The following is a 24,884-nucleotide window of genomic DNA, read 5'->3' as shown; positions in this document are numbered from 1 at the left end:
CTGTTACGTGAGCTTGGTACAACAGAGATTCTGGATAGCAATCAGTTGCTAGTAGCCTTATCTGAGGCTGAGACGTAAAACAACTAAAGTAGCTGTGTACTACATTCATATTGAATGATGAATTTTGAAAAGGGCTTAGCATAATAAGCGTACAAGTATCTTTGAACTTATTACGTGTATAGCCAACAGCAAAAATCATGGCTCCACTCAGGACGCCTTGAGTGTGGTAGGTTTTCTCGGTCAAACCATATTTCCAGAATTGCTGAGTAAATAAAGACGCGGCTGCTGAATTTCATTAAGCTAACCACTTCTTTTCTGGCTTTGCTGGTTCAACCCTTGTTAACGTTATTGTGCCCTGAAAAAAAAAGAACCGACATACTTTTTTTTTGTCAACCACCAAACTTACACACATATATACACAACAGCACAACCTTGGGGGAGGAAACACTTTGATTCTTTTCTTTTTCTGCCTAAAGAAACGACGATTCAAGGACAAGACTGTGTTTCGACAAAAGAACAAAAGGAAGAACAACCTTTCCTCATCCCGTTAAATATACATTCCATAACAACGTTGCCTTTGCTCACTCTTTCTTGGCGCGGTAAAACCGAGGATTTTATATTGCTTGAAAACAAGAATGGCAACAACCTCCCCTACAGCATCATCGCATAATTTGTCGTCCCCGACGTCCACCAGAACGTCCATGACCTCATCCCAAGCAACAAGCGCAGTATTTGTGTTGAACGCTCTGGATAAAATTGCCAACACGAAAGAAGGTCGAAAGAACAAAAACTTAAAAGAAGTCGTATTAAATGCCCAACGTAAGCTCTTCCTTCTTTTAACGTTAGCTTACCCTTCACAACTCCCAGAAGTGGTTAATTTCAACATCTCTCAGAAATGCTGAAAACGGGTGAGGATCCACCAGAGGGTCAGACTCGGTAAGTATAAAGTACCAGGAAGGGAGTGATCAAGTGTAATAATCAGTGCACAGACATGCTTACTATTGTTTACGCGTTATTCTATGATGTTATAAGGTCGACTGTAATTCTATCTGCTTTGCAAGCAGCTATTGATACACGTTCAGCAAATCTTATGACGATCGCTCTCGACTGTCTGGGCAAATTTATCACATATAACTATTTGGCTGATATCGAGGATGAGGCAACACAATCACAAGTCATGGAGAGAGTCGTGGATAGCATTTGTGATTGTTTTATTGGCGAGGAAACGGACGAGAAGGTCCAATTACAGATTGTCAAGGTATGAAAAGTCAAATGAGGGAAAGATGTAACAGAAAACAGATAACGAGAAAAATAGCCAAATGCTAAAAGTTTATCTCGGAAAGTAGACATTACTTGACGCCGTATACTCTTCGAACAATCCTATTCATCAATCCGCCTTATTAAAAGCCGTCCGGACGACGTACAACATCTTTTTATTATCACGCAACAGCGCCAACCAGAACATTGCTCAAATCACGTTGACGCAAATGGTCGACCACATATTTAGACGAATTAAAGTCAACTCGCTACCCGTTTATACTGGTACAGCCGTCAGCACCACCTCATTAAACGATGTGTCTCCACGAAATGTTGAAAATACCGCTGCTGCCAAGAGTACATCAAATGACACAGTTGAAAAAATTGGGCAGCAACAAGAGGAAGAAGAAGACACGTCTTTTCAACAGCAAATTATTGTCGAAGCTAGCATGGCACGTAGCGAAATGGCTCGCAAATTGCCATCTGGAAAAGCAAATGATAATTCAGAAGAGTTTTTGAACGATACCGCCAACGTCTTCCAGGAAGAGCACGTGGAATCTGGTGTTCTAACAGAAAAGTCGCTACCACAACCGCCACAGAATGCGGATGAGAAACAAGGCAACGAGACAGCAGCTATGGAAGTGGAGGCTTCGGAAAAGATTGACGAGGAGAATTCCGTTACAGCGAATGGAGGAGATTGGTATGTCAAGAAAATTAGAGATTATTGGCGCTATGTTATTTGGTAAGTGAAGATGGGTATATGCTAAAATATGTAATTATTACTAGTGACGCTACCACGAGTCGGGGTTCCTTTGAGAATGAAGGTGTGCATGTGGCAACCTCTGTAGAAACCGAGACAGACTTGTACATCAAGGATTCTATCCTTGTATTCCGAGCGTTGTGCAAATTGTCTAAGAAGCCTATTTCCTCTGAATGGTAAATGTTTCTAAGGAAATAATTAGAGAGAAACGTTGAGTGATATGTGTTTTAAGGGAGACTGACATGGAGACCATAATCAGGGGCAACGATATGCGCTCGTATTCAATGAGATCCAAGTTGTTGTCGCTTCACTTGGTTTTGACAATCCTGTCATCCCATATGAATGTATTTACATCTCCATCCGTGGTTTTTACGGCAACCTCAACCGAGTCATCTGTGCATCGAGTGAACCCTTTTATCCAAGAAGTGAAGCAATACCTTTGTCCAAGTCTTGGAAGAAACGCATTTTCTGTGGTTCCACAAGTTTTCGACATTACACTTGAAATCTTATCCAAAGTCGTACAGAGTTTGCGAGTCTTCCTAAAGGTACGTCGCGCAATGTAGAAGGGAGATTTGATGGTATAAAATCTTGTTATTGGAAATTGACAGTAAGAAACTGACAAACAATCCACTATAGAAAGAAATTGAGGTATTTTTCCGCGAGATCTTTTTGCGGATTTTGGAAATGCGCACAGCTTCAATGCAACAGAAGCATTCGCTACTCAAGATCGTCCTACGAATATGTAATGATCCACAAACCCTGGTCGATGTATACCTCAATTATGATTGCGACGAGGCTTCTCTGGACAACATTTATGAGCGGTAAGAAGAGACTTGGTGCTATTATCCGCGTATGTGTACATGGATTGCGATATGCTGACAACACATTTATCTGCTTACAGCTTAGTGAATATTTTGTCCAAAATCACGACCACCCACTCCGCACCGCATAACAACAAGGACCATGACACCCACTCTTCCTCGTCCAACACGTCGAGCCAATCGCACAACAAACACTCCAAATCAGTCATGATCCCACCTCCTTTGACCACCGACACTGTTCAGTCCAACGACAGGCAAGCTAGCCAGGGGGTTCCGCTACCAGAGTCTGCGATACGCTACAGATCGCTAGAATGTCTTGTTGCTGTCCTGCGTTCGTTAGTAAGCTGGTATACAAACGGTTCCGTAAGCGTATCAGCTGGAGCCAAAGCAGACGATGACCAAAGTTCGGGAAACACGCCGCGAGAGAGCGAAGATATTCGACAGTCCACCGATCGTCTAACCAGCCACAGTAACTCGTCCGCAGCACGGTTATCGCCTAATATTGACCCCAATGCTGATAGCAGTAATAATAACCTAAATGGCAATGGCACAGGGGAGAATACACCATCACCGCCATTAGACGATCCAGAGCAATTCGAAAACTTGAAGCACCGAAAACGGGTCTTACAGGAAGGCATCCGACAATTTAACTGGAAGCCGAAGAAGGGTGTTCAAATACTTGCTCATAATGGGTTTTTCAACATTGACGATCCCCAGGAAGTTGCTCGCTTTTTGCTTAATACGGAAGGATTGAGCAAAGCAGTAATTGGTGAATTTTTGGGTGAATAGTAAGTGTGCATACTCATTGGATTGATGACATCTGCTTCCATTTGATACGTGAACCATCTTTTTGGTGTATTAACTATGTTTACAACTTCAGCGATGAGGTAAACGTAGCTATCATGCATGCGTTCGTGGATGAACTAGACTTTGGCAACATGAATTTCGTGGATGCACTTCGACATTTGCTCCAAACTTTCCGTTTGCCAGGAGAAGGCCAAAAGATTGATCGCTTCATGCTCAAATTTGCCGAACGCTATGTGCATTTCAACCCCAACGTATTTGCAAATGCCGGTAAGATTTTTAACCGGTAATCTGAAAGATATTGTTTCGCTTGCGCTGTCTAAGCATATATTTGCCTTTGGTAATAGAAACTGCATATGTTTTGGCATATTCAGTGATTATGCTGAACACTGATCTCCACAGTCCACATGTGAAGCGACGCATGACCTTGAATGACTTTATCAAGAACAACCGCGGTATTGATGATGGTTCTGATATTTCAACCGAGCTCCTGGAAACATGTTTCGAGGAAATTCAGAACAATGAAATCAAGCTCAAGGATGAAGTTGAAGCTGCTCAAGATGCTGCATTGCTTACGGCGCCTGGCGGTGCACTAAACATGATGGGCTTGCAGAATGCCTTGGTCAGTGCTGGTATTGCCCGTGATGTACGACGAGAGGCATATCAAGCAGCCACTGAAGAGATGGGCTCCAAGACCGAGGCTGTGTTCCGCAACATGCTCGCAAGTCGACGACGAGCAGGTGAGAATGAGACGATCACCTTTTACAGTGCATCGCATATCGAGCACGTTCGACCCATGTTTGAGGTGGCATGGACCGCATTTTTGGCGGGTATTTCAGGACCGTTACAAGAGTCCGACGACCTCGATACAGTGCAACTTTGCTTGGAAGGTTTCAAGACTGCCATTCGCATCATTTGCTTGTTCCACACAGTCGAGTCAGAAGATGTCGAGCTTCAGCGTGGTGCGTTTGTTACAACGCTCACCAAGTTCACGTTCTTGTCCAACTTGAACGAAATGAAACCAAAGAACGTTGAGGCTATTCGCACGCTGTTAGAAGTGGCTGCAGTAGATGGAAATTATCTCAAGGCTAGCTGGAAGGAGATCTTATCGACCGTCAGCCAGTTGGAACGATTCCAGTTGATCACGAGTGGCGTGGATCAAGGCGCTTTACCAGACTTCACCACCAAGCGTCCTCCTCAGCAAAGTGCCATGACCAAGAACTCTGTCGATCTCTCTCGTCGATCCTCCTCCTTCAATTATTCCCGCAAAGCATCTCGAGGTGCTAGCCAGCTCTCTGTTACAGAAGAAGTCGCGTCTGCAGGCAGTTCTCAGTCACTCGTACTGGCAGCTGATAAGCTATTTACAGCCACCGTCAATCTCAGTGGAGTAAGTGACCGAAGAGAAATATCTATCTGATCGAAAAATTAGATGATGCCACAACAAGTAAAGGAGATTCTAAGTTCACTCTTTTGAATCCATTTTGTAGAAAGCAATTGTCGACTTTGTCAAGGCACTCTGTGAAACGTCTTGGGAAGAGATCGTATCCTCTGCCCATTTGGAACATCCACGCATGTACAGCTTGCAAAAGCTGGTGGAAATCTCATACTACAACATGAACCGTATCCGTATGGAATGGTCAAATATTTGGGCTGTGCTAGGTGAATACTTTAACAAGGTTGCCTGTCAATCCAATTTCAATGTGGCCTTTTTTGCGCTGGATTCGCTTCGACAGCTATCCATGCAGTTCTTGGAAAAGGAGGAATTACCGCATTTCAAGTTCCAAAAGGACTTTTTGATGCCTTTCCGCGAAGTGTTAGCGAACAACCCAGATGTTGCAATAAAAGATATGGTCTGTATAACATAGCATATCGACCTGTCTTCATTGACTAACATACCCCTTATTAATGCAATAGGTTCTGCGCTGCCTATCACAAATGATACTTGCCAAGGCACAAAATATACGCTCGGGTTGGAAGACAATGCTTGCAGTATTTGCCACTGGTGCTCGAGAAACATCCGGTATGTCGGCTGTCTTTTATATGCCTTTCTCTTCAACGCTTGGATGTGGCGAGTACAATCTCACTAAAACTGGATAATCGGCAGAAACGATCGTTCAAATGACTTTTGATATTGTCCGAAGTGTAACAACTGAACGCTTCAATGACATTGTGGCAAACGGAACATTCCCGGATTATATTTCGTGTCTCACCGAGTTTGCAAAGAATAAGAAATTCCAAAAGATAAGGTACTCTTTTCCTTTCCTTTCCTTTCTTCTTTCTTGAATGTCGTTGGTTATTACCGAATTGAAAGCTTTGAATTTGAAAACGCTTATTTCCATGGGGCTAAACGTCTCCACACTTTCCCGATGCTTCCATCGCACAGTTTACCAGCGCTTGATATGATTCAGGATACCATACCCCGTATGCTCAGCATTGCAGAAAAGAACAAGACAATTGAGATCACCGATGCACATGTCTCAGGCCCACAGACAGTGCAATCTGGAGACGACTTTCTGGTCAAGTTCTGGTTTGCTGTTCTTTTTGGCTTCAGAGAAGTCACCATGAACAGTGACGACGTTGAAGTGCGCAAAAGGTAATCATCGTTGGATTGCTCTCTTCTCACGACTACAACAGAGAACCGTATCGTTTTCTAAATCAAGGGTCATGTTCTTACTAAAAAAAATAACATCAGATCGCTCCAGTATCTGTTCGATACGCTCAAGCAACATGGCTCGCGCTACCCTGCTGAGTTTTGGACTACGATCTCCCGACAAATTGTGTTCCCGCTATTTGACAACCTCAAGCAGGATTCTGTGCATCATCGCAACATGTCTCCCGAAGATCTTAGTGTCTGGGTATCCACGACCATGATTGAAGCTTTGCGCAATGTTGTTGACCTTTACACTTACTATTTTGACAATATGAAAGGAATGATGCGGCATGTCCTGGGTCTTTTTGGAATTTGTATCACCCAAGGTGAGTTGGCTTGCTTGCGGACAGAAGGCGGGTAGCGGGGTGGAGATCCTTAGAATGTGGGGTGGGATGACAGTGGAGACTGATCCGCTGTCCTGTGCGTCCGTGCTGACATTAAAAACAAACAAACAAACAAACGATTCTGTAGATAATGATACCCTCGCACGCATTGGCTGCGAATGCCTTGAGCAATATATTGAATCCAACGTGGAGAAGTTTGACATCCAATGCTGGGACCTTGTCACGGAAACGTTTGACAACTTGTTTGAAAAGACCACAGCATATGGTCTGTTTGAAGACACCAAGGATCTTGTGGACAAGGTCAAGGTTATGTCGATGAACGAAGGCCAGTCCGCTAGCAATTTTGAACTTCCTAGTCAGGAAGGAGCTGGTGTGATGGCGGGCCAAGCCGAGGTTAGCGAAGAGCGACAGCGTGGATTTCAACAAGTCATTGTCAAGTGTGTGCTGCAGCTTATGTTGATCCAAACCGTCAATGAGCTGCTTGGCAAGGACACTGTGTATTGTGCATTTCCTGCCGGTCACTTGATGGACCTGATGGAATGCCTGGGTCGATCGTTCCACTTTGCCAAACATTTCAATGAAGACAGCGATTTGCGTATGGCGCTGTGGCGATTTGGTAAAGTGACACAGAAAAGCTTATCGTGCTACAGCTCTCCTAATTTGTGGAAATGCAAGTGGTACAGAACGTTAATCTAAACTCTTATTTTGGATTGTCTAAACACACCAGGTTTTATGAAGCAATTGCCTAATCTGCTGAAACAAGAAACGTCAAGTGGTGGCTGCTATGTTTCAGTGTTAATGCGCATGTATGCTAACCTGGAGAACATCGGCGACCGTGATGAACGCCGTGATGAAATAGAAAAGACGCTGATACCGTAAGTTGTATACCATTGCCTACCATTCCCTGATATACACCATAGACAGATACAATTTATGTTCCATACGCCGAAAGCATATGCAATCAGGTGTGTGATTAACCCTGTTTGCCGCGGATTGCCGAATTTAGGTTATGTAACGAGATATTCACACTGTACACCGAACTCGATCATGAGACTAAGCCCAAAAACATTGCCGCATGGACACCCGTTGTAATTTCCATCCTCAACGGATTAGCTCAGCTTCAGGACGAAGATGTAAGGGATAAGGCAAAATCAAGTAACCCGTGTTCCATATTATTAATCTACCTGCTATTTTGTTTTTTGGTGTATGTCATGTCCTGTACTAGTTCCTGAAGCACGTGCCACAGTTCTATCTGCCAGCGGTGGAGCTGCTTGGACAAGAGCATATGCTACCTGAAATCCGCGGCGCACTGCGCACCTTACTTCTCCGTGTAGGCCGAACTTACAAGATTACTACCACTAATACTACTACCGCCCAATAGTTTGCATGCTATCAGTCCCTCTATCCAAAAAACCCCCGCTCCATCACCGTTTATTTATAGATAAGAAGAAGCTCCACCCCATTTTCCCCGCAATAATAGTGTTATTATGTATTTTATCTCCAAATTATTGGATTTTTGTTTTTAAGGGAAGCTTACTTAAAGAACACTGTTTGAATGATCTCACGAGGGACGGATTATGTAACAGTCTGCAGGCGTGGAAAACCGGGCAATATTACTGAATCGGTACGGTTAAAGCTTTAGGAGATTTTCAGCCAATAATGCCCGGGCCAATTATATTTTTTCCTAACGCGACCTTGGGGGAGTGGGGGGATGGACGGCACAAGCCGTCTCTCCTGATGTGGGACGTGGCGGAAACAAACGGCTCCAAGCGTGAATAAGAGAAGAAGAAAGAAAATGTGGAGAGACAAAAAGAGTTGAACCGTGTCAACGACGTTCCATTTCCTCTTTTTCTTTTTTTTCTTCTTCCGCTTTATTACCCCACATCTTCTTCCTACACACAGGCCTATAGCATGGAATCATTGTCACAGCAGCAGCAGCGGGGCTATTCCCTACCATCACCCACTTCGCCGTCAAGCACATCATCGTCTACTGCCAGTATAACAAAGAAACGCTCAAGCAAATCACACGTTCCTACTGCATGCGTAAGTGTTTTAAGCTTACATCTATCATGAAACAATTAAAAGGTGCTCGGGCCCTTGTTTACTGAAGTCCTCTTGTGCGTGTAGGTGAACTGCAAAAAAGCTCACTTGGCTTGCGACTGTAAGTTTTTTTCCAACTTTTATCAGTCCCTACCATACCCCTGAATATATCATGCTAAATCAAAATGTCGCTGCCACTGGCATATAGTATCGAGACCGTGCAAGCGTTGTGTTTCAATGGGCAAGACCGACTCCTGCTACGATATTCAACACAAAAAGCGCGGTCGACCAAAGCTTCGAGACAAACGAACATCAACTTCAACGTGGAAACACGACAAAAGCGAAAAGCATCGACCGATCAATCACAGCAACAGCAGCAGCGCTTCTGCAAGCAACCATGGTACTGCTGTTGCCACTGCTGCTGCTACCATGGCAATGACAGTTGCACCTGCGATTGCACCGGGCATAGCGAATTCTTCCTTCACCATGACGCAACCACCAGGATACCAAGAGCCAAAGGAATCAGTGAACTCCATGATGACGGTAAAAGCGAGTTCTTTTTCCCTCCAGATCACACTACCTTTCTATCTCTTGTTTCGAAGTGAGAACTTATGGTCATTACGCCTTTATCGTTTTCCGCAAAATCTAGATATTCCTATCGATGGATATGCGATGCGCACGTGCATCTGATGAAGCACTCGAGTTCTTAGGTCTCTACCCGCAGCAATTGGCTCATCGTTCACTTTACGACTTTCTCGTATCGACAGATGGCCTAGAAAATATACATCGATGTTTGCTGGATTCAAACAGACCTGCGTCACAGATCACCACCACCTCGGAACAGTTTGTTTCTATACCACCTTCTCAACTGCTGAGTATCGCCAACGGTTCCCAGACGTTCAAAGAAACGCTTCACTTTAAACAACCAAACGGCACATTCTTTGACCCACTTCAAGCTCGGTTCTATCTAGGTGGTGGATTAGGTGCTGATCTCTTTATGCCTATTACTTTGGATCGGCTGTATATCGTATGCTTATTGACGATCAAACCACAATCAAGTAACAACAACGCAGTAGCACTGGTAAGATAGTTTAGAATGATTAGCAGCAAAGAAGCATATACTTAACTATCGCTATTCACTTTCACCTCTATAGCCCAATGACGCAACGGCTACTGTTCGTCCTATAACACCGAAGCATCAGCAAGAACAATTGCTACCCCACGACGATCTAAATACAGTAGCGCTTGCGGATCCACAGCAAGCTTTTCAATGGACCCCAACAACTTCATCACCATCTATGGACAATACCGACGCCTTTAGGCTCTACGATGCTAATTTATCATCATCCAACAACAGTACGACGACAGCGACTACAACTAGCACGGCTATAACCGAACGATGGGGTTCAGATGATGAAACACATCAGCTAGTATGGATGCACCCACACGACTTTGTCTATGCCCCACAAATACAACAACAAACAAAACCATCATCAATCGATCATACCAAAATACCCATTACTACCGCCACTACTACCACCACAACAACTACTCCTACGAATATACTTGATAACAATAACCACCACCATGCCATACCACCATCGTCAGAGTCGTCATGGCACGTCGGACAATCTGATATGGGAAGCTTACTCGTACCTACCACCCCTGCCACCACAACCGATTATGAAGCAATGATGATGCGAGACATGAAATGAATCGCTCAACAAACAACTACACGTATTCTGTTCTTGTAAATATATAATTAATGTATATGATGTATTATTACACCTTTTATAATATGAGGAGGTGCGTGTTTGTAACAAACGTAACAAAGGGATGCTGACGCTGAAAAACAGCTTGTTGAGGCATCTTTTACGTAAGGCAACGTATTTGCGCAGAAAGAACCATGTCCTGACCAAATTGACGATAACCTACATTGACCAATTGACGAGCGTGGGTGCCCGCCTTGACCCCTCCATCCCCCACAAATGTCGGAGCCACGGTAACAATCAGCTGATCCACACAACTGCTGTCAAGGCATGACTGAATGATCTTGGCCCCGCCTTCCACCATAAGTCGCGTGATTCCTTGCTTTTTCAAAACCTCAAATACCGTCTCCAAGTTTGCCCGACCAGTGTTCTCGTCTTTTCCTGAATGTGCTTGCTTTGTCAGCTTTTCCTGCTTCCTCCCCACGCCTCCCTACCCAATTGTCCCCGTCCCTCCTTCCCTGTCATGCCTTTGTTTGCTTTCTTGTACCTGTAATATGAATAATGTGTACACCTGCTTCCGTCAATGCTTTCTATATAGATGCAAGTAAAGATATATAGAAAACTTTAAGGACGATAGCGAACAGATCATATACCAGTGACATGGAGAGTGTTCTTACAGCAGCGGGATTAGAATTCGATGCTGTGGTAACGATCCACGGTCTTCGGCCTGAGCCGCTTTTGAAATTCTTGATCAGTTTGCAATCCAACGGCAGTTCAAGGCGGTTATCGAGAACAATAGGCTGCGGCTGTCTGTACGATTCAAGATCAGACGCGGGAACATGTCGAGCTTTTTTTTACATTTTAAATTGATTAATAATGGACGCGTCATTAAATCATTAGGTCATATTTGGTTGTCGGGAGATCTGCCTTTAGTTATTTTTTTACCATTAAGTTGTGGATTATCAACACGCGCTGTTCCTATGCCCACCAAAATGCCGTCATGAAGCAATCGTAATCTATGCGTTGTATTCGGTATTTGAGTTTGTCTAGACTCTTTTGATAAGACTCAATGATTGTTTGTACCTATGCGTCATGGCCATACTTTCTGGACCACTCAAAAGCAGCTGTTCTCCTTGTTTGGAAATCATCCCATCCAGGCTCTGTGCATAGGTCAATGTAACAAAGGGACGCGCTTCCGAGGATGATTGACAATTTGCTGCGTATATCCCATCGAGAAACCCTTTGGCATCAGCATAGCGTGCATCCATTTTAGGAAATGTGGGAGAGTGAGAAAAAAGGCGCAAGGATATATAAAAGAGATGCTCTGTGCTCCTTCATGAAACCATGTATCACAAGAAAATTTTTATGTAAGCATGCAGTGTTATACATAAAACACTTCTTGCCCCTAGTTTCTCTCGGTTTCCAAATATGCAGTTTCAGGGCAACGCACTCTCTTTCTGCTGTTCGTTTCTACTAAGCTGTGGCATTTACCGCGCAATCACATTGTTGGTCCCTCTAGCACTGTGAATGTTACAATCGTTGCACACTATACTGCGCTACGTAAGTTTTGTAGAGAGGGTATATAAGCGATACTACCATATCTATTAAAAAAAAGCTGACAAACTTTCAAAATTGATGGACGTATGATTTTATCGTATACTTTTTAAGCTAGCATCGTATATGTCGCTGTTTTTGCTTATGCACGCAAAAGATGACATATCATCATGCTGATCTGTAAACAACAACATTTATATCGCATTATCGCCACATTTTCTTTTATACCTTCTGTTCTTTTTGTGACTCTTTTAAAAGCAACGTTTCTTAATATACAGTAGCACGACGAATAATTTCCGGTGTACTACTTTGTGATGGTGATTCGTCATGGGTAGTTGTAATAATAGCGAATAAGTGAGGTTCTTACCGTATATATATATCTGCTGCTGAACCGTTTGTGAGAGCGTGAAATAGCCTTAATACAGCATACACGTTTCTATCTATGGGATGACAATGTTGATCATGATGTGTAATTAAATGAGCCTGTTACTGTAAGAGGTAATGTGGTGATAAAAGTTAGCCAAGCGACGCACATCTGTACATGAGCACCTCTTCCACAAATGTTGACTGTTGCCATAGGTTTAGCTATTCTTCTTCATCAGCCGACCGTCAATTTCCAATCTACTCGCGGTTTTTTGCAGCTGCTGCTGGTAAATGATATCGTCTGGAGTTCTGCTATGTTAATGTTGCTATCATATTGGGGCTGGAGTGAAACATGTATACAATGTGTTGGTTCTATATGGTCGCCATCATGAACTTGTATACCAAACAACCAATCTATCATAAAATAGAGATGAGACGAGAGTTTTTCGGGCGTTGTGCATGAATAAAGAAGGATCTGCATGTCTGTGTCTATGCAAAGGATCAAATCACTTTGTTATCGCTACAGCTGTCGCATACATACTAAATGCTGAGCGAATTTAGTGCATACTGCTCTAATAAAACATAATGTCGAGAGAATAGTGAATTAGTGTATACTGATCATGTTCAGGTATCTATGTGGCGAACCAAGGCTGGAATAATTATTTTCTCGCATCCCTGAGACCAGTACTCTCAAGTACCAAATTATGACCATAATATACAATTTTTTCACAGATAAATTTAGAAAAGTACTATCGCTTGTGGATTCAAAGGAATAAGCATTTAATGCATTGCTCCCCTTTGAAACCCAAGTGCACTTTAAAAAAACAGTAGTACTCCGCCGGCCTATTTTATAATAGAGCTGAAAACGCGGGATGCTCTGACAGATTGTGCCTATTATATTCCCCCCTTAAAAAAACACTATGTCAAGCTTGCGTATGGTAACGTATCGACTTATTGTACCCTATAGAGCCAAATCAAAACGTCATCATTCTAATAGATGTCATCAAAGCTTAATCAGCAGTCCGAAAACGAAGCCGAAGTCGAGGTATCTTGGACCGATCAACAGAACATTAACGCATTCAGCAAATTAAACGCAAAGATTGACGATCTCGAAGAGCAATACGAAAAGCTAAAGGTAAATCTCAGCATCTTGGCTTTTTCTTCTTCGTGTGGGCTACCCGTGAGAACCAAGCCGAGTCAACGCGCGTTCTCAACATTTATGTCTATTTTATTTTTTTCCTGGAAAAAAAATTAGCAAGAAAAGGAGTATCTGGACGACGTGTCTATGGAATTAGAGCTGGCAGACGAAGACGAGCCGATTCGACACAAAGTAGGCGACGCGTTTGTACATATTCCCGTGTCTGAAGCTTTGGAGCGCGTGGAAAAGGATACAGAAAAGCTCAAGCTCCAAATGGAATCGGTTGAAAGTGATATGGATTCGGTGCAAAACAAAATGTCAGAACTCAAAAAGGTGCTCTATGCGAAATTCGGCAACTCCATCAATCTCGAAAAAGACTAAAGGATCATATATATTTGTAATAAAAAAAAATCTAAAAGACATCACTTTCACCATCAAATGGATAAGTTATGTAACCTACATTGTCGGGACACAGTCATAAGAACTTATCTGCAATTATCTTCAAACTTGACAAAAATAGAGATGTCTATGACTAGACCAGTAGTGGGCTTGCAGTCGCGCAATTCTTCATAGCGCATAATAGCCATTGGATTTAACTAAGTATTTTATCAAGGAGACAGAGTATGACTGAGTCAAAGACATTGATAATCACGAAATAGATGATCCAGGTCCCTACTCTCAATGGTTCCACTTATCAGCAAGTCCCATTCAGAACAAACTTGCCCGAATTGCTTCTTTGTGAGGTTACAGAGCGAGGTGTCCTATTACCTCGATTTTCCGGTAATATCGGACGCATCAGCAAGCACTTCGAAGCGCTACTGCTAACTTAATCATATATGGTCCGAATTGAAGCGCTCTACTGTTTATCGTCACTTCTTCTCACGATCACTATCAGTTGTCAGAGGAAGAGAAAGGTACTGTCTGTACAGCCGCTGACGTAATGAGTACCCTCGTTGCCATAACACTACTCAATAAAAGAAGTCCATTGATTCAAACAATCATATTTTGGGCTGTGGTGACATGCGTTACTTGACAGGTAATCATTTTGTCTATCCATGTGAATGACGTTCTCAACCTTATACGTATATGGCAGATGTGAAGAAATAGCTATTTAGACAATAAAAATAATTCATAAATATACTTGGCTCTTATAGTACTTCACATGAGTAGTAAACGAACAGTAGCGACACTTTGACATGTGAGTACAGCAAAAATATTTTTATATGATAATAACAGACCATCACCTTGACTTGACGCTTTATCCCAGCTCATATCCATCGTCACAATTCAAGCCCTATTTTCACGATATTCCATACTTGGCGCAATTTCGCATTAGCTGCAGCATGATTCTTACTATGCTGCTGTTTAGCAGCCGATCAGATGCAGATAACAATCACTGTGGCGACAATCGCTGTGACTTCAAGCATGCTGTTTGTCGCTATAATTCAACACACTACTGGTTTCCCAACCTATCTATGCGGCTTAATTTTATGTGGAAAAATCAGAGCGCAATCATCTATTAAAACAATCGTTACCACCAAAACGTTTCTTCCATTTTTTGGCTTTGCTACCAAAGCCATTTAATAATTATTTAATAAAACTTGAAATCCAAGCATGTTCTGTTGAGAGCGAGTCTTTCTCCTCATTTGTTTGATTTGCTTTTTCTTTATGTATATATGCCTAGATATGAGCTTTAAACGACTACAGACGTTTCGTCTTGGTGGATTCCTTTGATATCGGCAAATACAGCCTTGATGCGCTCATCAATGTCATCGGTGAAAACAACCGTCTCCATGGTCGTTAAGAAACCACTGCACTCCTTATGATACTAGTTATATACGGAGATAAGGATTTTAGCAATCTTTCTGGCATCCTTTACACTATTTTATCAAGTACTTACGAGTCGCATGATCTCTCGGTACCATCCAAAGATCCAGCGATAGGTCCATGTCAGCTCAACATCCGGTCCTGAGGTGGAGGATGTCAATCGCTCCTGCAACACCTGGACGAACTTTTGATATGCAACGATGAACACTTCTTTCTGTTCCCGGGTTACTGTCGACAAAGAGTTTTCCATCAGACGCAAGGTATCAAGTTCCTGCTGTGCTTCGGCCTGGGCCACTGTTTATACATGTACTATTTAGTTAAAGCATGATCTCCTGGATGATGTTCTGGTAAAAGTAAGGTTGGAAATGATCACTTTACTTTCTGTCAATGTTTCATTTGCGCGCTTGGCCTCGTTTTCGGTATGCATTTGCTGGCAGCTTTCGAGCTTGCTCTTGACTTGCGCCACACGCGTAACCACCTTGTTCAGGGTATTTTGAAGGATTTCCCAAACGAATGCCCTAATTTGGTTGACGTTTTGACCATGATTAGCCACTTTCTCTCACTATAAGGGGACCTTGTCTTACCGCTCAGCGTGTTCGAGCTGCTGCTTTTCAAAAGCCCAAATAATCACTGAGCTGGGATCAATCACTCTGTAGTTCAGTAATTTATCAAGCAGAATACCGAGGAACTACATGTGCATATTTACAGACATAGATTAGAATTGGATAGATTTCTCTCAGATTAATACCTCCTTCCACCATCCATTTTATGATTTACTTGAGAGTTATGTTTCCAGAATGTTGCAACAACATGGACTGTGTGTACTCGTGCTTCTGGTGTGGCGTTGACGAAACGTAAGACTTCAAGGTAGCGTTCAACAACGTTCAGTACGTGCGAGAAACTTTTGCTACCAACAAGAAGCATGGCTTGTACGAATAATTCGTGTGTAAGCTTTGTCTGCTCTTGTCCGTCAGCACCTTGACTGCCTTGCTCTTCTTTGAATCGTTCTAGAATAGCCTGAATATCGTCCGAAGACTTTTTCGATTTCATGCCATTGATTACTTCCTTTGCAGAGTCGTGTAACGGGTGGTCACCGTTCTCGTACTCAAAATCAGGTCCTGGCGGTTGTGATGGTATAAGAGCATGGAACGGTTCAGGGACAGTGCTCTTAATGCGTTCATAGTAGCTAAGGCGGATGTCCTTTTCAAGCGTCTCGCGGATGAAGCAAACCTTGGGATGAGCGGGGTCGAGTGATAACGAGCTTTGCCTAAATTTATGGTACAATAATTTAACCGAGTAAGTGACCTCATTATTGTCTTGCTGCATATACAATAACCCAGAAAGTAAAGCTCCTGTTTCCACACTCTTATTACCATGCAGCCCAATCCCATTGGAAACCAAAGTTGCTCAAGTGGTGAGCAAACCATGGAGAGAACCGATAGATGCATGCAGTGTCCATATCTTCAATGTTGTCAAATATGACCTTGACAGCTCTGCCTAAAGCCATCGGGAACGAAGCACTATCGGCACGACAAAGTTCTGCAAGAACGCATGTGTAGAAGACTTCGCGGTACGGAGCTGATGGAACATCGAGCATTTGCGAGAAAATATTCTATATATATATTAAAAAACCAGGCGTGAGCAGATGTTTCATAGAAAAACAAAGTGCGAGAGAGGATACTCGTTTGATTTTACCTCAATGAGAACATCGGCCAGATTCCATCCAGCTTGATCCTCTTCCATACGATCATTCTCCGAATCCTGCTGTTGAGTGTTTGAGCCGAACTTTCCAGGTTCAAAGTTGTTTCCTATAGCAAGCAGGTATTTGCTACATTCTTTACGGTTCGATTCAAAAATGTGGATTGTATCCATAATGATATCTTGTAAAATGAAGTATTCTAAGCCGTCATGATCTGGTACGTTGGGAAGAGACTATAAAAAGATCATCAACCTTGTTAACAACAGCATACAGCATATCATATACAGCTACAAGCGTGGCTCATCTATAAATCTGTGCCATATATACACATGAATGTATGCGTTTATGTGTACCTTGCCACTTTCATCGACGTTGACTCTGAGAGGACGCGATGGCTTAATATATGCAACCGAATCGGTATGTTTTGGCGTTTCGATACTGGGAATATCATGCTAATTATCATAGACGTCATGATGATTAGTGTCTCTTTTTTGCCTCCACTTTTTTCAAGAAAACCATGTACCTGCAATGTCGAGCTGAATTCCTTGTCAAACCATTGATAAGGCTTGGGCAGCAAAGGAACATCCCATCCCTTATCACGCAGCTCTTTTACCAAGGACCATAGATGCATCAGCTCCTATATATTCTGTAAGTTAGCGACATGATCATACCAAAGACTCCATCGAGTACATTTCCAATCACACTTAAATCTTACATCACGTTGCTTATCATCATGGCTACCACTTCGATAACGTCGTAAAATATCCCGGTTTGGAATCTCACCACGTCGGTTCATATATGATTCGATTCGGTTCAAGATTTCATCCAGTTGTCCGCCGTTTCGCTCGCTAAGTTCTTTGCCGCTCTATACGTATATATTTTATCAACATTAGCTTGATCAAGTTTTCCCTTTGATTTTAACATTTATCTTCTTACCCAAGGCAATGTGGAAAGGATGACATAAATGATACAATCGAGTCGACGCTAATGGGTTATATATCAGTAACGCATTTAGTTAATCTTAAGCTCTGAATCCAAATCCAAAAATCGTTCGAAAACACAGACTTACTCTTGGTTGATTCGATTCATCCAAAGCAGACAATATAGTGCTGATCAAATCACAGTATGATGTTGGCAGAATCACATTGGCGTTCACCAATTCACCATAGAATCGAAGCAATTGCTTGAATTTGAACCAGTCCGCGTCCGCCACAGCTTGTTTAAGCATATCATTGACCTCGTACATGAGCTTGCCCACCAATTCATGGCTAGATAAGTTCAACAAGCCAAACAATGTGCCATACACGGGTGCCTTGGCAGGTAGTTCTGAGACACTAAAAGGTGTATAGGTTAATTCTTGTTTGTCAATAAGGGGCGCGTCTAATAGCAGTGTTAGGCGATGTGATACTTTACCATGCTTTCAAAGTGTCTTTGACAGTATCAGGATACTTTGCATAGTCATTGTCCAGAATGTTTTTCATTTTGTTGAGATTGATACGAAGGTCAGACGAGAACTACAAGAAAGCACGGGTTAAAGCCAGAGTTTCTGTAGTGCAAAACGATCCAAATCATTCTTTCAGACAAAAAGATTTTATGTATACCTTATCACCAATCTTGATGATCAAACCACGCAAACGCACTTCAATATCCTCGGCTTCGTCATCTCTAGAAGGAGAGGGTGCACGGTTGCGTCTATACCCGCCACCTCCTCTGCGATCGTCTACCAAACATCAGCGATCAGCTCTTATTCTGTCCATGATTTCACAGTTGTTGGACAGGGAAAAAAAGTGACGGATTTACTTACCTCTGTTATAACGACGATCGTTGTAGCTACCGCCGCCACCACCAGATCTTCCATAGCGATGACCACCTAATATTAATATTGAATCAGCCTATTGATCTGATATCTAAAAGTTCATATTGACGGTTCTCTTTTTCGAATCTACCTTCTTGGCGCGATCGTTGGTAATAACTCATTTTGTGTTTCGTTCCGTTGCAAAGTTCGCGACTAGCGCGTATTTAAAAATTTATATGTGCTGGATTAAGCTCAAACCACAGAAGGGCGGGGGGACTGTTGCATGGATTAAATTGTATAGATAAGCTTCCTCACTATTATTCATGTTGTGGGGAAAGTATTAGCAAAAGACACAGTCGAGCGTTCTGGTTTCACTATTGCGCAAAACCGAGCTTTGAGAACAGTTTATCTGTATACGATGTGACGTACTACATAATGATGTTACTCGACAGACAGCTGGCACCATACTATGTTTCTATAAACCTGTTGAAAGGTAATAAAATGAGCCCTTCAACGGCCTCATGTATATGATATGTGCGTTTAAACGTCTTAATTATTTTTTAGGCCACCTCATTTTCTATGGCACAGTAAGACAAGACCGGCAAATATTTTTTTGACAGGTTTCCTTAAAGTGTTCATAAATAAGAAGAGAATGTATACTTCCGTGAGTACCATCCAATTCGTTTTTTAGGGATGACTATATATTATATGAAAGGCACGAGTAGCTTTTGCTGCCGCTGATGCTGCTTTGAAATGTACCCACTTACGATGTGTTGCCTCTTTTTACGAACAGCACAATTATCCCACATGTCGACCACCCCCTCCTTCTTTTTCCTTTTAGAGCGATGCAGTAATGGTTATGTGCAAAGGATTAGGCCTAATCCTTTCTCTTCCAACACTGTTATGAGCCATCATCTAATCCAACGCCTTCCGTCCTTTCTCTCCTCCTCCTTCAAATACAGTGAAACATGGAAACCCCAAGTAACATACAAAAACATACGCAAGCTATCCGGGCCTGGGAATGTTTTTTTATATATAACATAATTGGTTATTTTTCGTTTGTACTGCAAGTTAATCGAATGCTCTAATGGTGTTCGACGTTCTTGTGGTGCTCTATTAAAGGTAGCAAAAGTATAGAAATATACGTAATTAGAAAATCTCGTTCTCGTTTCAACAATTTTGATAGTGTTATTCCGTAAGATAGTAGAAAAACGTACTCAAGTGGAAGTGGTAGTCGATGCTGTAACCAGCGACGAAGACACCGAACAAAAGGTGAAGCAAGGGGACAACCGAAGCGTTGTCACCATCAATGTACTTGGCCTTGTAGCGACCGAAAAGACCAGAGGGCTTGGGAGCCTCAGCAGCACCCTTGGGCAATTGCTAATTGCAATTATAATAAAAATACGCGTTTAGATTCAAATAAATAAATAAAAACTCGAAAAAATAATAATATTCGAATTATACAAAAAAGAGAGAAAAAAAAACTAACCTTGTAAAAGTTGACAAGCTGACCAATCTGGGCATCCTTGCCAGAGCCAGAGACCTTGGTGGCGGCAGCAACGTTAGGGGGGATGAGAGACTTGGTGCTGTAGGCACGGCGGAAAACGGTGCTCATGGCGTTCATTTTTGTATGCTATGCGGAAAGGGGAGAGGTTCGAGTGAAGTTCGAGGCCTGGGTAGGTAGCTAAAAAATTTCCCTCTTCGTTGCCAGGGTTCTATACAACGTCACCCCAATTGCCTGCGCTTCAATAAGTTCTCACCGCTGATTGGCTGGTGCCTCATCAGTCACGGGATTCGAAGCCCGCGTTCTGTCCTTGTTCTTTTTTCTTGCCTCTCGAGAGATGCTGCGCTTCCAGCTATTGCATATGCGTACCTGGTTACTCTTGACATATTTGAAAGCACAAAAACAGCAACAGCAAGACCTTGACACTAGCTACTCATTACCAATTTAAGGAAAAATACGAGTTCAGATGTTGGATTACTTATCATCTTCCTTTGCTATCTTTCGTCGCTATACAGTATGTGGCCCTCTAAACTCGGGCTAGTTGTAATGAAGCTAGCAGAGTAGCTTGAATCACTATTGCTCTTAGCTCACATCGCTCATATTTAATTTTGTTGCCCCTGTAACTTTCCTCCTACTTGATCACATAAGATTATAATGCATGGATGGTAAACGCAGACTGTGGGATTTATTTCATGGTGTTATGGACAGGGATTCCTGCTTCTGCATACAAGATTCTGGTGCAGTACTAGGTAACTAACGCTCGCGCACAGAGTGAATGCGTGAGCAGTAATAGGGCTCTTGTCATCGGAACAATAGGATAGGCCACTCTTGGAGCATTAAATGAAGATGTTTATTTATTTTAAAGCAAATACCGTATCGTACGTACCCGATTTTCATATGCTCTTTATGAAATCCGGGAATTACCAAAGGACAATACACAGCATTTGTAGTTGGTCCGAGGCGAGACTCTGACTTTTCTGTATTCTACATGGCTAATCTCGTAGTACAAATAATCGTTTGCTAGAGAACGGCTTTGGTATTGATGAAATCGATGATGCTGTCGCCACTGTCGACCTTGCCGCTGCTGCTCTTCAAGCCCCCTTCCTCGTAGTACTACGGTACTGTTATCATCATAGCTTGGTATCATTATCGTATATCGTCATGTATGGACTCCTGCATTAATGCTTTGAAGCAAACAGACAGTATGAATAGCATTTGTAATCAAAAGAGCCATCAAGTCTTCTGAGCAACTCTTATTTGGATTGATATTGTAACCAACAGCGAGAAATTGTTCCGCTGCACTGAGCCCCACCTTGAGCATCAATTCTCGTAGATTTTCTAATTGGTCGACCATGATGACAAAACGCGTGAGGTGATGGTTTTTCCCGGTTGTGTCCTTAAGAGTCAATGATCGCAACGACGACCCACTACTACGGTCGTCGTTCTTCTGGCGTCTTTGTTTTATAAATTAATCATGCACTCTTCTTTTATTTTGTAGTAGCAGTGAGCGAGCACCAGTTCTTGTAAATGATGCATGGAAGCTATCGATGATGTGAGCACAGTATCATCCAGGTCATCGATTTGACGCAATTCGACATTGGTGAGAATGGGGTGCTCACCCGTTGAAATAGCAAACGTACAACAGACGAGCTGGCCATTGGTCACATCCAGGATTGTTTCGGCATTGAGTAATCTATTGATGATAGTGTAGAATAAGCGAGGCGTGTAAGCACCACATCGTTTACGGTGCCTGTGCCTGCATGGTCAAGCGATGCGAGTTGCTTATAGAATCGCTCGACCAGTGACTCACATATGCTACAAGAAAAGGCAGCGTAATTCTCTTCGTGAAGTACTAGATTTTGTGATCTTAGTTATTGCCCTGGTTGTTCTTGATGTGATAATAGTGCTGACATTCCGTTGTTGCTAGCATGGTCCCCTGGCAACTTTGTTGTCGGAGTGCTGTTGACAGCGCTGCCTTTTCCTCGTTGCTGCTCATCGCGATAGTGATGATGCAGGTCGTCGTGTTGATAAAGAACGAGGGTCGTCAGCTCAGAACAATGCTCATGTAGAAATTCTTAGGTAGCATTGAGCCATGTAGTTGTAAACGATTGAAATATGGTGACAAGCGACGCGGGCGAGGTACCGACGCCAGGAATGCTCTTAGATCGAATGTGTCAAACTCGGCAAGGTTGTAATGTTCGAGTGACATGTCACTGAAAGCAACATGGTCGAAATCTTTCATCCAGTCGTTTAACCGCGACTATGCACCTATCCTTGATAATACAGTCTGGTCAATTGGGCAGTATCATAGCAAGATACCGAACTGATATTGTTGGTATCCGGTGCGAAGGATCTTTTTCAATGTATTATTGCAACCGTTAACCAAAGTTGCGAGCTATGTCTCTGTAAAGACCTGCACTGAAAGATCCACTAGTAGATAGTAAAAAAGGTAAAAGTAGGGGCAGTTTTGCAAATGAGCACTAGTTCTCCCGCTATCCTTTTCATGCATGCTCTACAGCAAAGACATCACATCTCTTTTGATCCGATCTAACAGATTCATATTCACTCTGACTAGTTGCATGATATTTCTGACTCGCAAAGCTCGTCACTCGGATTACTGCAAAATCGCTTGATCGTTCCCACACTGATAAAACCAGTACTGTATACGGAAGCGAAACTGGCACTATAGCACGAAGGTCGTTTGCAGATAAGCATCTCCTCAATGACTGTCAGTTCAAAATCGGGGACCGCCACGTTCTACACACCCGCCAATTACTAACATTCCCGTAATGCCAAGTGTTGGAAAAGCTCTTCCTGAGTCTCGAGGGGTAAGGTCGAAAGCGTATCGATAGTATCGTTTATCATGTTTCTGCAGCTACCGCATAAAAAGAGAAGAGTAACCTTTCCTATCGAAGCAAGTGAAATGCTTGGCTCTTTAGAAATGAATAATATCACAAAACAACTCTCTGTTACATTACAAATATGTGTGTGGCATGTAACTTTCTCCCCTCATCCGTTATGGGACACTTGAATAAACTTTCAAGATGCTTCTGGATGGACATGCGCAGTAGTCTGTTTCCTACATTACCCATAACAAAAGAAAAGATATAGTAAAATAGCCATCCAATCCCTGAATTCATGGCCAACAATACCCCTTATCTTGCGTCTAATCAATGATGATCCAGTCAATTGTACAAATTGTTAGCTCACAAACTTTTACAGCAACACCATCCAGCTGTACACGCAATGTAAACCGGTTGAAAGTGGTAAATACGACAGATGATATGTATGATGTACGTATAAACAGCAAGTTTATCAAAGATAAGAAATAAAATTACAAGACTTTGCTAGATTCTCCTTTTCGAAACTCAAGTTTCTCCACCTTGACTTCACCATCTACCAATTTGTATACATAAGTAACCACCACACTGGCTTGAATGTCCATCAGTACGAACGAGGGTATAGGTTCACTTTACAACAAAAGATATTTGCGGGTTAGTTAAAAGATAATATTGACGCTCGAGCCTCTTTTTCTTGAACTCTGTTCCATCCAAAGTGTAAAAGAGTCACACAACATACGCTGAATCAGGAATCGATGAATAAGCACCGGTGGCACTGCCAGGGTTGATAAAGAACTTGTTATTGCTTTCAAACGCGTCGAAACGATGGGTATGGCCCGTCAACAAAACATCCACCTCCATCTGTCGTGCAATGATATCCAGCGACTCTTGATCACCCCAAGGAATTACTTGGTGTCCATGTAGTACGCCCACACGAATATTTCCATGCGTTACTACTTTGCTTTGTGGAAAGTTTGGATTCTATATACACATAACGACACATCCATATTGTGAGTTTGAAGGAGAAAAAACACCTCTTACTTTTATCTTGTGGAATTCCAACAATGCGCTATTTTCCTCTACTAACTTACCTCGTCGAAATCACCCTTTACAACGATGATGTCACCTGCAATGGTTCTGAAGTAATCATAGGTTTCCTTGTCACAAATGTTGCCTGTACAAATAATTTGTTGGATTTTACCGGGAACCTGTTTTTCTTTCTTTTGTAAGTTTTTCTTTGCTCTCTAATGGATACACAACACTGCGTTATGATTCAAAAGTACCAGAAGCTTTTTGAACTTGGAAGGCAAATCGTGCACGCGATGAGGAATATGGAGATCACCAATAACTAGTACTAACTATTATATATTTTTTATAACAGCACGAGCGTTAATACAGCTAAAAAAGAGTTCTATAAAGCACGGCACTTTTCAATCTTTTTAACAAATTCATACCACCATCTTTTGGTTCAAGTAGAAAGGCTATATCTGTGCAGCAACGTGAAACTGCAGGAAAATTGGCGGGGTGCTCAACATTGTAACATTGTCACCTCAAGAAAAGACCGACGTCCATACGTCATGTGTGCATTCGCTATGTAGGATGTTCTATTCAGGATATTAACTAATAGTTTTGAAAAGCTTATCGTACTGCTAAGAGAAATAATCTTTTTTGACAAATAGTCATCAAGAATCGCGTAATTATCAGAGATAGTTCGCTTACTGAAGAAGATGAGTCCATTCCACTGACTACTACAGCTGTATCTCATTCACACTAAAAATT

General features: G+C 42.4%; 8 protein-coding genes across 8 annotated transcripts; 3 read left to right on the top strand and 5 right to left on the bottom strand.

Moving 5' to 3' along the window:
- The first annotated feature begins 313 nt into the window (after positions 1-313).
- BDB00DRAFT_826694 (uncharacterized protein) lies at positions 314-8,244 on the top strand. The gene is made up of 19 exons (XM_053123744.1): positions 314-819; positions 894-936; positions 1,033-1,258; positions 1,347-1,957; positions 2,044-2,193; positions 2,277-2,562; positions 2,654-2,838; positions 2,919-3,626; positions 3,719-3,912; positions 3,990-5,029; positions 5,130-5,492; positions 5,557-5,662; positions 5,747-5,888; positions 6,026-6,235; positions 6,335-6,618; positions 6,764-7,252; positions 7,364-7,511; positions 7,643-7,769; positions 7,862-8,244. The coding sequence occupies exons 1-19, from the start codon at positions 636-638 to the stop codon at positions 8,015-8,017; spliced, it is 5,652 nt and encodes a 1,883-aa protein (XP_052979116.1). The 5' UTR covers positions 314-635; the 3' UTR covers positions 8,018-8,244.
- A 303-nt stretch (positions 8,245-8,547) lies between these two features.
- Positions 8,548-10,391, top strand: BDB00DRAFT_788493 (uncharacterized protein; the record flags this gene model as incomplete). The annotated part of the gene is made up of 5 exons (XM_053120807.1): positions 8,548-8,679; positions 8,764-8,797; positions 8,885-9,219; positions 9,326-9,757; positions 9,831-10,391. The coding sequence occupies 5 exons, from the start codon at positions 8,548-8,550 to the stop codon at positions 10,389-10,391; spliced, it is 1,494 nt and encodes a 497-aa protein (XP_052979115.1).
- A 244-nt stretch (positions 10,392-10,635) lies between these two features.
- BDB00DRAFT_738587 (dihydrofolate reductase-like domain-containing protein) lies at positions 10,636-11,575 on the bottom strand (the record flags this gene model as incomplete). The annotated part of the gene is made up of 4 exons (XM_053118428.1): positions 10,636-10,861; positions 11,046-11,232; positions 11,331-11,401; positions 11,469-11,575. Coding segments are annotated over 4 exons (591 nt in total), but the record flags the coding sequence as incomplete, so codon positions are not given.
- A 1,491-nt stretch (positions 11,576-13,066) lies between these two features.
- BDB00DRAFT_826678 (Prefoldin subunit-domain-containing protein) lies at positions 13,067-13,935 on the top strand. The gene is made up of 2 exons (XM_053123743.1): positions 13,067-13,437; positions 13,558-13,935. The coding sequence occupies exons 1-2, from the start codon at positions 13,300-13,302 to the stop codon at positions 13,819-13,821; spliced, it is 402 nt and encodes a 133-aa protein (XP_052979113.1). The 5' UTR covers positions 13,067-13,299; the 3' UTR covers positions 13,822-13,935.
- A 977-nt stretch (positions 13,936-14,912) lies between these two features.
- BDB00DRAFT_826674 (armadillo-type protein) lies at positions 14,913-18,973 on the bottom strand. The gene is made up of 16 exons (XM_053123742.1): positions 18,913-18,973; positions 18,771-18,836; positions 18,568-18,686; positions 18,380-18,480; positions 18,036-18,300; positions 17,903-17,950; positions 17,682-17,831; positions 17,490-17,603; positions 17,320-17,418; positions 16,963-17,199; positions 16,641-16,879; positions 16,045-16,534; positions 15,852-15,955; positions 15,646-15,785; positions 15,341-15,561; positions 14,913-15,268 (listed from the first exon to the last, which is right to left on the bottom strand). Exons 1-16 carry the CDS (start codon positions 18,941-18,943, stop codon positions 15,134-15,136), a joined length of 2,559 nt encoding a protein of 852 aa, XP_052979112.1. The 5' UTR covers positions 18,944-18,973; the 3' UTR covers positions 14,913-15,133.
- An 872-nt stretch (positions 18,974-19,845) lies between these two features.
- BDB00DRAFT_883353 (mitochondrial F1-F0 ATP synthase subunit F of fungi-domain-containing protein) lies at positions 19,846-20,376 on the bottom strand (the record flags this gene model as incomplete). Its single annotated transcript, XM_053128226.1, has 3 exons — positions 19,846-19,874; positions 19,979-20,141; positions 20,251-20,376. The coding sequence occupies 3 exons, from the start codon at positions 20,374-20,376 to the stop codon at positions 19,846-19,848; spliced, it is 318 nt and encodes a 105-aa protein (XP_052979111.1).
- Positions 20,377-21,285: 909 nt separating this feature from the next.
- On the bottom strand, positions 21,286-22,474 carry BDB00DRAFT_873065 (uncharacterized protein; the record flags this gene model as incomplete). Its single annotated transcript, XM_053127041.1, has 5 exons — positions 21,286-21,378; positions 21,467-21,712; positions 21,781-21,958; positions 22,177-22,325; positions 22,409-22,474. The coding sequence occupies 5 exons, from the start codon at positions 22,472-22,474 to the stop codon at positions 21,286-21,288; spliced, it is 732 nt and encodes a 243-aa protein (XP_052979110.1).
- A 965-nt stretch (positions 22,475-23,439) lies between these two features.
- On the bottom strand, positions 23,440-24,700 carry BDB00DRAFT_826669 (vacuolar protein sorting-associated protein 29-like protein). The gene is made up of 5 exons (XM_053123741.1): positions 24,560-24,700; positions 24,389-24,463; positions 24,197-24,313; positions 23,845-24,086; positions 23,440-23,735 (listed from the first exon to the last, which is right to left on the bottom strand). The coding sequence occupies exons 1-5, from the start codon at positions 24,563-24,565 to the stop codon at positions 23,600-23,602; spliced, it is 576 nt and encodes a 191-aa protein (XP_052979109.1). The 5' UTR covers positions 24,566-24,700; the 3' UTR covers positions 23,440-23,599.
- Positions 24,701-24,884: the final 184 nt, after the last annotated feature.

The sequence above is a fragment of the Zychaea mexicana genome (genome assembly GCF_025766255.1).
Source record: "Zychaea mexicana strain RSA 1403 chromosome Unknown BDB00scaffold_43, whole genome shotgun sequence".
In the NCBI taxonomy this organism is placed as follows: Eukaryota; Fungi; Mucoromycota; class Mucoromycetes; order Mucorales; family Lichtheimiaceae; genus Zychaea; species Zychaea mexicana.
The sequence above is the reverse complement of the archived record's forward strand: the minus strand, read 5'-3'. Positions and strand labels throughout refer to the sequence as shown.